General features: G+C 50.1%; 1 protein-coding gene across 2 annotated transcripts in view; it reads right to left on the reverse strand.

Annotated features, from left to right (window-relative positions):
• PAK5 (p21 (RAC1) activated kinase 5) overlaps positions 1-15,381 on the reverse strand; it is a 157,581-nt gene that overhangs the window by 23,759 nt on the left and 118,441 nt on the right. For both annotated transcript variants that reach the window (XM_038131239.1, XM_038131240.1), the window contains one exon: positions 13,345-13,559. In XM_038131239.1, the coding sequence (XP_037987167.1) occupies positions 13,345-13,559 (215 nt within the window). The remainder of the gene's footprint in view (positions 1-13,344; positions 13,560-15,381) is intronic.

Consider the following 15,381-nt stretch of genomic DNA (forward strand, 5'->3'; position numbering starts at 1 on the left):
CTCCTCGGGGAAGGCACTCTGCAGACTGCAGTGGTGCTGGGTGACTCAGATGGGCCAGGATTTGGGTCTCTGCTCCCTGGACCAAACAAGCACTTTCCCCCACAGGGTCACCTGCCCAAACCAGGAGCACGAGACGGTGTCACCTGCCCCCTGCCATGGAGTTTCAAATTACATATAACAAGCATTTTTGTGTATTTAAAAAAATAAGGAAAAGTTACTAGAATGTAGATATTTCAGTGGTGTTTTAAACTAAACATTGTGTTAAAGTTGCTGTATTTTAAGATACACGTGAGCCATGATCCCACCTCCTAAATTGCTCTAATCCCTTTCCAGGAGATCCACAAATCCCTGCTTGGGACAGGTCTCAAACAGGAGCTTTCCCCGGCCCGGGAGGAACCAGAGAAATGCAAAGCCCCGAGTAAAACTGAGCCCAATCAGCCCTTGGGAGGGCAAAGCCCCAGGCAGGGCCCTGGGCGCTGCAGGACGCGCCAGGCTGGGCGGGCACGTCACCTGAGCTGCCTCCAAAGCCCAGGATCAAAACAAAGGTACAGCTTGAGAGCAGTCCAATATGCTTAACAACACCAGTGCCAGCTGGTTAACGTTCTTCAAAAGCAAAAGAATGGAAAACTACAAAAAAGGGCTCACCAAAGCAGCACCGTGTAATTTCCCACCCCGCACAGCAGTTTCCAAAGTTGGTTCCCATAACAACAAGGGCAACGTTTCATTATAATCACATCCTCTGGTAATTCCTCTGACATCTTAAAATACAGCAACTTTAACACAATGTTTAGTTTAAAACACCACTGAAATATCTACATTCTAGTAACTTTTCCTTATTTTTTTAAATACACAAAAATGCTTGTTATATGTAATTTGAAACACTATTAGAAAATTTTAGAAGTCTAAAATAATTATTCTGGGCCTACTTGAAACCTATCTGATCTGTGCAATTTTATATGTCACATACACACACAAATCTCTCAGACACACAACAAATGAGTGAAATGTGACCCAGAATTTTTCATTTGGAAGTGTCTGTGTTACTGATTCAGTGATACAGAAAGTGTCTGTAGTACTGATCAGTATTACTGATGGGTTCATCAGCTTCAGGGAGAGGAGTGGAGAAATCTCAAATCAAACAGTTTCTGTTTCATAGGACTTAGGACCCTTCAAAATTTTCTGTTATCCGGAGATGGAAAGGAAAAAAAAAAAAGTCCCCCAAAATGAAATAACTCAAACACACTAGTCACAGGAGCTGTGACTGCCCTCCTAGCGCTGCTGCATTTTCTTGTGGCTGGTGGCAATGGTTTCAGCACAACAGTGCACAGAGTGCACAGGAGACAGGAGGTGAAGCACGGGCTGCTGGCAGTCCTGGCGCCTTCTTCAGCTCTGGCATCACCACTTTCACAGGATCAATCACATCACAAAAGTGCATCTCAAACCAGGTATGACGTGACTCTGCTGCCCATCTGAGCCGGGTGCAAGCACTCCCAGGGAAACTGCAGGGAGCTGGGATAGCAAGGGGAGCCTACAGGAGCCTGGGGAGGGATGCAGAGTTCTCTGCAGCCACATCACAGTCATCACCAACCCTAATGTGCAGCAGCCAGCCATCCTTACCCCCAGTATCTGCTGTCCAGACTGTTACTTTTCCAGGCTTTTATGTGGGGGTAGTGTGAGGAAAAAAACCCCCACGTTTCTCAGCAAAGGCATGGGAAATTGCAAGAATTAAACAACACTTGCCCAGCAGCTCCCCAAATACTGCAACTCTGAGAAGGCACTGCTACACTGCAGGGTGCTGACACCGAGACACCAGTGCCACTGTTTCCAGGCACAGAGCCAGTGCCCTCCCCCTACCCGTGACTGGGGCTGGGCACTGTGGGGCACAGCACCGTGTGCGCCCTCCCAGGGCTCACGGGCATTTCAAAGGAGCCTTCCTAACCTAGCCACAGGCCACGCTCACATTTCATGGGCAGGGCACAGAAGGCTGGGCTGGCACTCCCACGGGGACAGCAGCCCGGCTGTAGGGAGGGTGGTGTGGAACCCTGTGCCCCACGTGCCCCGTGGCACAGGGCACTGCACAGGGGCATGCAGTCTGCTCTCGCCAGCAGCCTCAGTAAAGAGCTGAGCACAGGGACAGCCTGGAACTCACAAAGTCACACTGCAGCACGAGCCCTCTCTGCAGCTCAGATGAAACTGCCCTGGGTGAGGCTCCCCTCGTGCCCCAAACATGCCCATTAACAAATGCAAGGTTGATGGAGCATTAACCCAATTAATGATCCCGGTGCTCTTTTCCCTCAGTGAAAGATTTTTCTGGCTGCAGTTTGATTGGGCTTTCTGAAATATTTAAGTCAATTCCAGTGTGATAAGATTTAACACTCAGGAAGTAATTGCCTTCATCTGACAGCTCTGACAGAGGGGCACTTGCTCAGGAGGGCAGAGGCTCTTGGGTCACTCCACTGCGGTCGGGGTCATATCCTGCTTTTAATTAAAATGAGGATTTTGACAGTCTGTTAATTTCGAATAAGCAATTAGAACTGTATTGCCACAGCAAAGCAAGCTTCATCCACAGCAGGTGCTTGAAGACAAGAAGTCCAGTTCTGTTTCTGAGAATGAGGGGCTGGCTTGAGGAGCTCCTGGTGCTCTGCAAGCCATGGCAGAGGGTTGTCAGTGACCTTCCCACTCCATAAATCATCAGGCAGAGAGAGGAGGAAGGTGTTGGTGAGTGCAGAGCGCCTCAGCCCCAGCACTGCAGGTGCACGGGGCTCACTGCCCACGAGCCCTGCCTGGGGCTGCACACTCCCTGCAATCTGAGCCCTGTGAACTATTAGATATAATTTTTATATATATGTATATATAATGGGATTAGCACCCCGATGAAGGGCAGGCTGATGTGTGCAGAGCACTGCCCATGCTGGCAGGGAAGGCACTGTCAAGGTGCAGCAGGAGAAATCATCCTGCACCAGCAATGTGCCAAGACATGCCTCAGTCCCACGGCCTTAAAACAGCCAGAAAGTTCCAAGGTTTTCCTAACTCACTAAAATTGTGCATTCCTGGCCACACACATGCAAGGAGCACGTTTTAACCTGACTGATGTCTCCGACTACTTTGGACTCCTTCATCCTCTCCTGAAAGCTCACTCCTTGATTTCAGGGAATCCAGGAATTTGTATTGGCAAAACAAAAAGACAGAATAATTTCATCTGTATTGTATTGTAAATGGCAGCGTTCTTTCTTCCAAGGAAATATATTACTTTCCTCTCCAAGGACAGTATCAAAAGAGAAATGCAGCCACTGGAATGTCCTAAGGAAGCAGGACTGACTCCCACTGAGTGGGGTTCATCTGCAAACACGGACACGAAGCAAAAAGTGCTCCTGTGCAGAAATCTAATACTTAAATTTACAAGGCAGGTGAGACGAAAGACACGAGGAGCTTCCTCGGCTGCCATTTGAATTATTCCCTGTTATAAAGGAGAAGTGCAAATCAAACACCTTCTTGGTGGGAACGAGGTGAGGCAGGAGATTTCAGAGCAGCAGAGGTGGGCCCAGCCCAGCATGGCAATCTCCGGTGCACAGGACCTGATCAAACACTTCTGGGCTGATCCCGATGTGATTCCATCTGCTGGGCTGTGTCGCCCCCAAGTGCGCGCAGGGCTGGGCAGCAGATCGGTCCTGCCACGCTCAGTAAATGAGTGTGCCTGACACTGCTGCTGCTCCTGCCCTGCCACGCTCAGTAAATGAGTGTGCCTGACACTGCTGCTGCTCCAGCCCTGCCACGCTCAGTAAATGAGTGTGCCTGACACTGCTGCTGCTCCTGCCCTGCCACGCTCAGTAAATGAGTGTGCCTGACACTGCTGCTGCTCCAGCCCTGCCACGCTCAGTAAATGAGTGTGCCTGACACTGCTCCTGCTCCTGCCCTGCCACGCTCAGTAAATGAGTGTGCCTGACACTGCTGCTGCTCCCCAGCCCTGCCACGCTCAGTAAATGAGTGTGCCTGACACTGCTCCCCCTCCCCAGCCCTGCCACGCTCAGTAAATGAGTGTGCCTGACACTGCTGCTGCTCCCCAGCCCTGCCACGCTCAGTAAATGAGTGTGCCTGACACTGCTCCCCCTCCCCAGCCCTGCCACGCTCAGTAAATGAGTGTGCCTGACACTGCTGCTGCTCCCCAGCCCTGCCACGCTCAGTAAATGAGTGTGCCTGACACTGCTGCTGCTCCCCAGCCCTGCCACGCTCAGTAAATGAATGTGCCTGACACTGCTGCTGCTCCCCAGCCCTGCCACGCTCAGTAAATGAGTGTGCCTGACACTGCTGCTGCTCCAGCCCTGCCACGCTCAGTAAATGAGTGTGCCTGACACTGCTGCTGCTCCTGCCCTGCCACGCTCAGTAAATGAGTGTGCCTGACACTGCTGCTGCTCCCCAGCCCTGCCAGGCAGCACCTAAGGCAGGGAGAAGGGTGAAATGGGGCTGCTTCCCTGGCCTGGGCTGTGCCATGGCAGTCAGATCTCCCCTCCTGCTCCAGAGCCTTTCCCAGGGTGGTTCATGAAAAGCCCTGTGTTTAAACCAGATTTCCACACCTGCCTATCCCGTGCTCCTGGAAAGGGCTGCCTCACAGTGAAGAATAAGCCTTAGCAATAAGGACCTTCACGTGCACTATGCTCTGTGGGAATCATTACTGCAAACTTGGACAGATACCAATTACTGCTCTGCTCAGACTACAAAACTGTAAAATTCAGTGAAATTCACAATCTTATCCTATCCTTTTAACTGTGTGATCCTGATAGCTAACTACTAATGCCTGCTGGATCTCAGCAATTAGAAAGCAGAAATGCTCATCCTAAATACTCCCCTTTCATTCACTTTTCCCTCTCCAAAGATCTGTATCTGAAATGCCCTTTTTTTCCTGGTGTACACACACGGTTCATCCCGCAGACAACAGAAAAGGCATTTAAAAGTCTCTGCAGGTGAGCCAGTGTTGCTCCCTGGTAATACATAGCACTTGTCTGGTGTAATTGGATCCTGCATGAAGGGGAAGACAAGAAAGGAAGCTCAGCAAAGCACTTTCAAATTCCTAGAGAGCCACCAAAGCCCAGATCTAATCATGTCCGAGCAGGAGACAGAAAAGAGCACATTTATACCTGGAGCTCTGGCTCCACAGGTAAGTCAGCTGCTTGGCAACATTTTTTACCCCTCTGACTCTATTGAACCAAACTCTGCTGGGATTGAATAAATGTGGCTGTTTGGTTATAATTATAGAATGACAGAATGGTTTGGATCGGGAGGGACAATAAAGGTTTCAATTACATGGAACATGGTTCAATGGGACTGTAACCTGTCTGGTTTCTGTTCTGGACTACAAGGGCTCACACCAAGTTCCCTGGCAGAGCGAGGGACAAGCGTGTCACTGAGACTGCAGCATGTGCAGAGACCGAGCTGCACGGATGGATGAAAGGGAAGGAGCAGGCACCCCCCTGGTGCTGACATGCTCTGCAGATGCTGCAGGACCCATTTCCTGGGGAAATCCCCTCCACAGCCCTTTGCTCCGTGGGCTGAAGCACATGCCCTGAGCAAAGCCATCAGGATGCTCCGCAGGTCCCCTCAGCTGTGAGGACACTGCCACCAGGGACAGGAATTGGGGGATTGCCTGCTGCCAGCCAGTGCTTCCCAGAACCAGCCAGCAGCACAGACCATCCCAAGCCGGCTGCCAGCTGAGGGAGCCCCGCAGCAGAGACTGTCCCAACCCGGCTGAGGGACCCCCGCAGCAGAGACTGTCCCAAGCCAGCTGAGGGACCCCCACAGCCCCCTGGACACAAGCATCCCCCAGCACATGCCAGCCCAGCGTGGCTTCCTGAGCCCAGCCAAGCGGGGCTCGCTGGGCTGTGTGCCTGAGCCTGGCCGAACACACCCAGCCCTTCCACACCCCCATGGGGAGAGCACTCACTGCTCACACCTCACTGCTGCTCCATGCTTCCCTCTGGGGACCATGGCCATGGAACAGCTCCCAGGAGGGCCCCAAAGTGTCACCTCCACCTGCTGGTCCTGCCCAGGCCCCAGGGGCAGCATGGTCAGTACAGAGAAGGCTTTGGAGTAAAAAGCTGGGCTGAACAAACGAGAAGGAGCTACAAACAGCCACATGGAGCAGTGATAGAGCCTCCACCTCAGGCAGCAAGCTGGGAGTGAGGCTCGTTTTCCAGGACAGGCAAGCCAGCCAGAGGAGTTACTGGAACAGTGTCCTATGGATTTGTCTTCAGGGACCAACTTCCACGTTAAAAAAAGAAGCTGATTATGAGTGTCCTTGGTCAGGATCTAATTCCTGGCTTGTTTAGGTTATGAAGGGCTGCCTGGAGAGTATTCCCAGTCTGGTAGTCCCAGAGGAGACCAGATTAAATTTCTGAAATGCTGGCATGAGAGCCTGGCCCTTTCATCTGCAGACCTATAGGTTAATGTGTGTTTTGAGCTCTACAGGCTGGTCTGCTTCAGCAGCTGTAGACTGTGAACCCCGAGTTTACTTTCAGTTTTCAGTGTACTGCAAAGTTCTGCTCACCCACATAAGCTCCCAATAACAGGATTAAGCTTACCCTAGCAAGATTCCTCCAACACTATTATCACATAAAATCTCAGTGCTGATACATTTAAGAACATTCTTTTACTAATCATATTGGAGACAAGTCCTCTGTCGTGTAAGTGGAGCAATTCAAACCCGTGCCAACTGCTGCATGGGGAAAGCTTGCTAGGATGATGAGGGATTTCTGAAGAACTTCCTTAGGGCCCCTCAGTGCAGACAGCAAACTCCAACCCTCCCTCGGGGAGGGACTGTGCAGGCTGAGCCTGCCCGAAGCGCCTGCAGCAGGAGAGTATGGCAGCACAGGCTCTTTGGGGGATGTCAGGGACCTTCCCAGCGAGGGACAGGACCAGCAGGCAGCCACTGCCACCCCTCCAAGGCAGAGGGGCAGAATGATGGACTAAAGGCTTCAGGGCAGGGCTGAACTTGTCTCCACAGTCCAAAGGGGAGCAAAGTGGAGTCCTGCACCCCCTGTCAGCTGCAGAGACCACTTCTGACAACACATTCCTGCAGGCATTGCTCCTGCCTCGTTTTAGCACATTTAAAGGACAGCAATAAGATGGAATGGGAAAAACTTTTTTTGCCACCTACAGTATTTACTCTGTGTTCTAGGAGAGGGTTTTTTACTGGCAGCCTCAGTGTTTCTCTAGGGTGGCCAGGTCCTGCTGCTGAACCCTGGTGCAAGTGTCCACAGTCCAGCTGCAGACAAATGTACCTGGCTGAACATGGGGGCTGTCAAGAAGGACCAATACCTTGGCCAAAAAAGGTATGTGAATAATTCATTTCTTGCACATTAGTTGAACTGAAAAACTGAGGAATATCCTGTGTTTTGAGTCAGCCTCAAATGATGATGATGCTGGCTTTCATTCTCCAAATGAGGCTCTAGAAAAATAATGTCAAAACCAGGCTGGATGAAATGTTTCAACAGCATGGAAGACAACTGTGTGAAAAGGAAAGAGCTGCTGACCAGGAACTCTGCTGTTCAGAAAGCCAGAAACTCAAAACTATAAAGGAGAAGCCAGAAACCAAACACTATAAAGAAGAATTGAGAAGTATCAGTTAAAGCATCCCTGGGAGAGATGTTCCCTTTGGAATGGGATGGAATGGAATGGGATGGAATGGAATGGGATGGGATGGGATAGGCTGTTTCAGCTGGAAGGGAGCTACAACAATCAGTCAGTCCAGCCTCCTGACCAATTTAAAGCCTGTTATTGAGGGCATTTTCCAGATGACTTTTAAACACTGACTCTATTGTTGAAATCAACTTCATAGGCAGCAAAAGTGTTATTCTAAAGGACTTATATAAAACATATAATTTTCTGAAATCAGACAATCAAAAATAAACCCAAAGGTTTCCTCTGTGCCATGTAGAACACATGAGAACATATTAACCTAGTGATAAAATTCTAAAAAACTTCTGAGCTGTGTACTTCTTGCACTGATTCATACTATGGCTCCTTTCTATTTGTGAATAAAATCCTGCAAGCCTCCAGTGATTAAATTCCTGCAAGATTACACAAACCTGTCAGCTTGCTGTTCTCACACCGAGGCAGCCATGGACACTAGATGGCATATTGGTATCATATCTGTGGGGAACAGAGATAACTGGACTAGCATTGTCACTTGCAGACACAGTAAAACAAATGGCACTCGGGGTGAAGCATGATCCCTTTGAGAGAACAGCTTCCACTCAAATGTGTGGCAGCATTTTCTTCCAGGAGCACACAGCAGCAAATGCATTCCTGTTCAGTGACCAAAATCAATTGGAACTGGGGCTGTCTTACAGGCCAATTACAAATCTGACAATAATCACTTGCAGATGAAGATAACCAGAGGAGCTGTGGCTGGAAGGGACTCCTGCCTCCAGAGCAGGGCTGACATTGAAATCTGACCAGGCTAAAGGGCTTTGGCCACCAAATTTCACCCTCTCCTTCCCAAAGGCTGAGATCCCCCAGTCCCCGTGGCTGCTGTCCTGCTGCTCAGCCAGGCTGGGTGGCAGAACATTTTCCTTGTCCCCAGGATGTTCTGCACTGCCAGCTGCTGCTCCTGCCCTGCTGGGACACAGCCCCTCACCCTGTCCCAGTGAGCCAGTCCTGAAGGTGCCACTCAAATCCTGCAATTATCAGCCCGGGGGCACTTTCAGGATGTGGTTACAGGGAAAAGCCACGAGATGTCAGCAGCCTTCCAGGTCCTGTCCTGGCAGGAGCTGCTGTGGAGAAATCAAAATCTGGGAGGCTGAGGAACAAGGCTGCTCTGCCTATCTGCTCCCATGCCTCTGAACAGCTCTGTATTTCTAAATCCCCCATCTCCTGCTCAGGCATTTCCCCTGTGCAATTCCACATGGGGAGGAGAGGGATGGGGGTCTCTAATGAAATCTGGGTATTTCTCACTGCTCAAGCCCAGACAAGGACCCTCACTCATCCCCTCTTGGAGGTCCTTGACCACCCAGCATCACTGTGCACAGTATCCTCCATCTAAGCAAGGACACGTACATGTAGGAAAAATGTCACCTTAATCGAGGCTTGTCAGTCAGTGTTGGGAGAATGGCCAAACAGGATGGGGAAGAGAAGTACTTGCCTTTTTTCCTTCTGTCTTCATGCAGAGTAAACAAAAGCTTTGATTTGCATGTCAGAGCTATTGAAAGGGCCACAACCAATTACTCATTTTCTGGTTTTTCTTTCTCTTTGTAGGAGAGAGGCTGAAATGCACCAGTAGAAACTTTGAAGGTTTTAAAAATGAAAGCTGGCTCACCAGGACTGGGGTCAAGGACTGAGACAAAAGTGAGACAAAGCATATAGATCAGACCTCTGAGATATGAGAATTAAAGACTGGGAGAGAAGCTGGCAAGGCTGTGGTCTGTCCCCCGCAGAAGTTCTCTGCTCTGCAAAACGCAGGTGTGGCAGGGCACAGGTGGATGAGCTGCCACGGGCCCGTGGCACAGCCCACGTGCACCTCAAACCAGTGTGCACCTCAGCTCAGACCTGGGGCAGCCAGGGGCACTTTGGTGAAGGCATGGGAAGGACAGGTTTCCTCTGGCCTGGCCAGCCTAGCCCCAGGCCCTGAGGAGGCTCCTGCCACCTTCCTGACGGTACAGCACCCATGTCAGGCTGAGGGTCTCGCTGTGTGATCCCTCTGTGCCACCCCCGGTGCCAAGGCTCATCTCAGAGCATGGCACACGCCACGGGGCACTGAGAGCCCTCACCCCCTCACACCGGGGTTTCAAGGGAAGGAAATGGGGCAGAAAATACAGGAAAAGGAAATTTCTCCACGTGAGCATGGCTGGATTTACTGCAGAGGAAGGGAGAAGGTCATGAGGAGGCCCCAGCAGGAAAGATTCCGTTTTCTTGAAGTCCCTTCATATTTAGCCACCCAAACACTGACAGCTGCCTCCCTCCTTTCTCAAGGACAAACTCAGCACAGGCACTCTCAGGTTGGGAACCTTGATCTTGCTGAAGGCGTGGATGGATGAAACTACCCAAGGCAGCAACGAAAACACAGCAACGGAGGCTTGACACAGGAAGCAGCAAGGACTAAAGAATAACCCCAGTATGGTATTTCTTCAGGAATAAATGGCATTTTTCCCTCGGTAACTTGACAGAAGTGAGGATGCTCAGCTGTTCCCTGCACTAGGAACATGGGAAGAGATTTTAACAAGTCTTCAGTGCCTCCCTGCTCCCACTGACAGCAGCAGGCATGGAAGAGTGTTAATGGAGCATCTTTACAAAGCCAATGATGAGCTCTCTTGGCAAAAATCCCCAGAATAAAGGTTCTGATGCCTGTTTTCCTGGTGTTTTGAATGGAGTGGAGATGCATTTGCTTAGTTATTGATTCTGAGGTTTCCAAAAATCAAAGGGTGGTAACAGACTGGAGCTTCTGTGTAGCATAAAGGCAGAGATAAGCCAAGCATAGTGTGTGCTGAGAACAAACAGCAAAGCATGAGCTCCACGTACACATGGAATAACTACAGAGTACAGAAGCAAGAGGACCAAGAGGCCTGGCAACAGGATGGCAGCCTTTATGAAGCCTGTTTTAAGTACAGGCAGACACAGACTGTTCACATTTTTCATGCAGGGATGTTTTTAAGTGAAAAATCAGCCTTTTTTCACCCCCTCCTTGTCTCTACCCCTCAAACCTATCAAGATCACTGCTGTTCTATTTTTCATGAAGTTTGCTGCTGTGCTACACTTGTGCTCGCACCTGAAATACACAATCCTCTGCTGGTATCTGGGTCAGCCACGCTGACAAGGGGAATCCCATTATTGTCTCTGCTTGGTTTTGAAATGAATGACTCTGTACAGTCAGCTCAGGTTGGGATTCAAAGGCTGGCATTTCCAGGAGAAGCAGCTGCCACACGTGTGCCAAAGCTCCAGGAGCCTTTCATCCCAGAGGCAGGGGGTGACATCCCCCAGGATGTCTGGGAGCACAGGGTGCTGCCTCGCCATCATCCCTGCTGCTGCTGCCTTTGAGCAGAGATGGAGCAGTGAGAGTATTTATCATTTATTGGCTTTACCCAAAGGGAGATACCACTCACCAGCAGGTCTGCTCTGCAGGCTGGGAAACAAGCAAGTACCACTAACAGAAAGCTGCAAAGAAAGCCTTTCCCTCTCTCTGCCTCAGCTCTGGGTGAAGCTCAAAGCAAGCAAACACCAGTTCTGTCTCAAAAGCAGAAATGGGCTGTCAAAGTCTGGCTCTGATCTGTGCCACTCCTCAGTCACCAAGGAGCACCAATTAGGGGGAACACTTCTGCCTCACACCACAAAGACAGTCAATACTGAAGGAATGACATGGCAAGGAAATTCAGGAGCGCATGAGAGCAGAGCTGCAGAGCTGCTGCATGACCTGGAACCACAGCACGAACTACCTCTGGCCACAAGCCTCAGCCTGGCTCAGCACTGTGACACAGGGCACAGCTGCGGCTCTCCTGCTGCCTCACATCAATGCATTAACTGAACTATCCGCTGTGGTGTGGAACAGAGAAAAGTTCTGCACAGAACCAAGATCTCAGAACCTTTGGTTCCCATCTTCGTGAACTGCAAGTGCATTTTAAATCTACAGTTCTCAGCGAAGTTAGGAAACCCTCAGTGCCAAATACCCTTTAAACACTAAAGGTACTGATGCGAGTGCACACATTAAAAATTTGTCTAAATTAAATGTTTATGCTGAACTAGTTTAGCAACATTAAATATTCTTAATTTTAAAGTGACTGTAACTCAGCTTCTCTCTGTAAGTTAAGCTGTATCAAAACAAACCATGCTAATTCTTAACAAATATACATTAATATCTTGCAACAGAGTTAAAAGCCAATGCTCAGTTGATAGTCAATGTCTCTTAGTTGCTATTAAAACTTTCTAGCACTGTTATGGAGGCCGATTTTTCAATGAGCCTGATACATAGGCAGAAAAGCAAGATTTTACAGTTTCTTGGAAAGAACCAACGGTGATTTTCTCTGCTTCAAAATGTGGCAATTTCCCATCTGGGGCTTGGTCCTGCACCCTGTGTTATTTCAGTGGGACACGAACCCAGCTCTGCACACAGCCGTTTGCAGGCCAAGGCCCAGAGTCATATGAACTCTGTAATGCTGAGAAAAGTAATGCAATTTAATACTTTTTAAGCTTAGAGATTATGGCTCCAGAACGGTAAGAAAGAGAGAGTATTTCTGCAAGATAATAAACTCCTTCCCCCCCCCCCTTTTTAAAACATCTTCATGTATTCATGTCAAAACATCCAGAGATATTTCTGGTGTTCAGAAGGGCTGTGGAACAAAGTTGCTCTCCTCCAGCAGCAGGAAGAAGTTACCTACCTTTTTCCTCATTATTCTGGGCCACTATTATCAGCAAGATATTTTATTACAGCAAAAAAAAAAAAAGATAAGACCTTGATTTTATCGCCATTGTCCTGCAGCAGCACCCAGCAGCCCTGATCAGCAAGTGATGAGTGCCCTTCCGGAGCAGGCAGTAACCGTAAATTTAGCAAAGAGCACTTAGCAAATGTAACTACAGGGTCCATGCTCTCAGGATTAGCTGATTTTCCCTTGCTGCAGGAAAATCCACATGGAAATGAAATCCCAAATTTATCCTGCAGCTGCATGGCAGGGAAAGGTGCACGGCTGGCAGGGTCTAGGACCACCATCAGCCAGGTGTGATTCACTTGCATGTCAGGATGTGCAGTCCCAGAGAAACTGCAGAATCAGGGGCAGTCAGCCAGAATCCTGAGCCTGGAATCCTGATGCCTCCCTTGCAATGCTGCTCTACCCTCTAAGGCAAGTGCTCTTCCCAGGAGTGCAGCCTGAGCCCCCCAAGCCACGACCTGGGCTGTGTCCCCTCATTCTCCCACCCACTGAGGAGCTCAGCTCCATGATTGCTGAACAAGCAATTTAATTTCCTTCCTTTGGCGTACTTTTCCCTTTCTCCCTTGCTCCAGACTGCCTTTGCCTAAAGCACTGTTCCTAAATTAATTACCAAGGAGCTTTATGCTGCAGAGGAGCAGCGTTCTGGGCCTCCCCTGGGACTTGTGGCTTTTCCTTCTGCAGCCCGGGAGCACGAAGGCTCGGCCCTGCCAGACCCGTGACTCAGGCTCTTCAGAGACACTCCCACAAGTTTTACACACACAATTCCTTTTTCCTCGCAGCTCGGCTGCTGAATGTTTGCATTTGCAGCTCCCCCCCAGCCGTGCCCGCCTCCCAGGACAGCTGACATGCCAAACCCACAGGCTGCAGGCATTGCTTGGCTCAGGTGACAGGAAGGCCACCACAGGCAGGCTGAGGGGCTGCAGGGCAGCCAGCAGGGTACCTTCATAGGCGCCAGCTGGATGGGAGTGATGCATGAGGGATCCACCATGGGCTTGGGCCGGTTGGCCGTGTCTGCCAGCAGGCTGTGCCACTGCTGGGGCAGCCCCGTGAACTTCTGCTCCCGGTGGTCGAAGCCAGTGTGGACCCGGTGCTCGAAGTTGGAGGGCCCGGAAATTTCCAGCCTTTTCTTCTTTTTCCCGAACATGGTGGAAAGATCTGCAGAAAAGAAAGAAAGCCACATGTTACACTGCTGTATCCCTCGGCCACTGCCTCTGCTTCACTGGGAATTTTAGTAGATGTCATTAGCCAGCCACTCCATGAACTTCACTGCACACACTGAGATCTATGCGAGGCAAGCACTTAGCTGACCTCCTTTCTGGGAGAAGGTTTTAAGGAATTAGCCCGTTCATAATGCCTTATGAAACAAGGAAATTCCCCAGAAAGAAAACCCCAGGTCCCACTTTGTACTCCCCTCTCTACTCATGCTGCAGTTGCACCCCAAGGAAGCTCCAAGCTCAGAGCAATGCCAGCAGCAGGGGATGGCTTTGCTCCGAGGACAGCCCTTGGGGAGGTGGTGAGCTGTGCCCTGATACAAGGGGGAGCAAGTGCAGGCGCAGCTTTGCATCCTAAATCTGTTCCCCAGGCCCAGGAGCCATGCCAGAGAGCCTGGCTCTGCCGTGGCCTGGTCTGGCTCTCACACTTGAGCAGCATCTGTCTGAACAGCAGCAGGGTGAGGAGGCTGGCAGCTGCTCTTCTGTCACAGCTGTAAAGGTGCTTCCCTGACTTTATTCAGGAGGTGGAGAGGAGAGGCTCGGAGAAGAAAATACAGTTGGGTTGCTGCTGCAGCTAAGGAAAGATTCAGTGATAAATCAAGTACTTATTCCACCCTCACTGCCTTTTACTGGTTTATCTAAAGATCAACCCCATTATTTGAAAATTGATTGCTGGCTGCTTTGTAAGTCCCCCCTGTGTCTTTGCAGGTGATTGTCTCCTTCGAGCATATTTCTTTGACAGAGCAGACTTGCTCCTGTTGGCCTCTCCTCACAGGTCTCATCTTCCACACACATCTCTCTGGCTTTCTACCCTACTCTGAACCTCCCAAAATCTCCTGCTCTTTTGACAGTCTCTCTCCAGCTCTGTTGACTTGGGTATCCTCTTCACTCTCCTCTCCCAAAGCCTCCTACAATACATTCACTCTGATATGTGCCCTTTTCGCTTTCCCAGCATCATAATTGTTTTATTTCTCTTTGGTGCACGAGGGCACCTTGTGGCACTCGCAGACACTTCCAAAGCCCCGGTGGCTGCTCTCTGCTCAGAGATGATCCATTTGAGCCACTCCAGGCTCAAACAGAAGCAGCCCCAGGTCGGGCAGTGGCTCCACCAGTGGCAGCCAGCTGCAGATCAATGGCACTGCATCGATTTCCTTCTCCTCAGGGACAGCAATCCATGAGACTATTGGAGTAACATTTTAAACCATCGGCTCTGGACATGTATTTTTTCCTCTGATCAATGCCAGGGTTTCCCACAGGACTGCATCCCAAGGCAGCTGCTGGATGCTTGAAGTCCTCCCGAGCTCCAAACAACCCTGGGTAACTAAAAGCCCATCAGCTGGCACAGTGCACGCTGCTTTTCAAAATGAACAGCACTTTCACTCAACAAGATAGCAGCCAGCAGGGCACCTCCATTTCACTGCAAAGCCAAGCCAGCCTCCCCTCAGCACAGGCCCTCCAAAGAACTGTAACAAACACAGCAGTCACGAGGAAGCCTCATTTCCCCTCAGTTCTCCCAAAGAATGGAAATGGTGCTGCCTGTTTTCCTCAGCTGTCTGAGGATGAGGCTTTGGGGCAGCCAAGTCTGTGAAACCTTATGCTCTGGGCTTGGAAGTGCCCTGATTCTGTCCCCACTGATGTGCTTGGTCCTCGTACCTCAGAAATGGAGAGATGATCCAATTTTTCCCATAGCTCTCCACAAAAAAGAAAGGACTTATTTGATCATTTGAGGAAAGAGAAAACATCCCTGGTAAGTGACTCCATGTTCT

Source organism: Motacilla alba, chromosome 3 (genome assembly GCF_015832195.1).
Source record: "Motacilla alba alba isolate MOTALB_02 chromosome 3, Motacilla_alba_V1.0_pri, whole genome shotgun sequence".
Classification (NCBI taxonomy): Eukaryota; Metazoa; Chordata; class Aves; order Passeriformes; family Motacillidae; genus Motacilla; species Motacilla alba.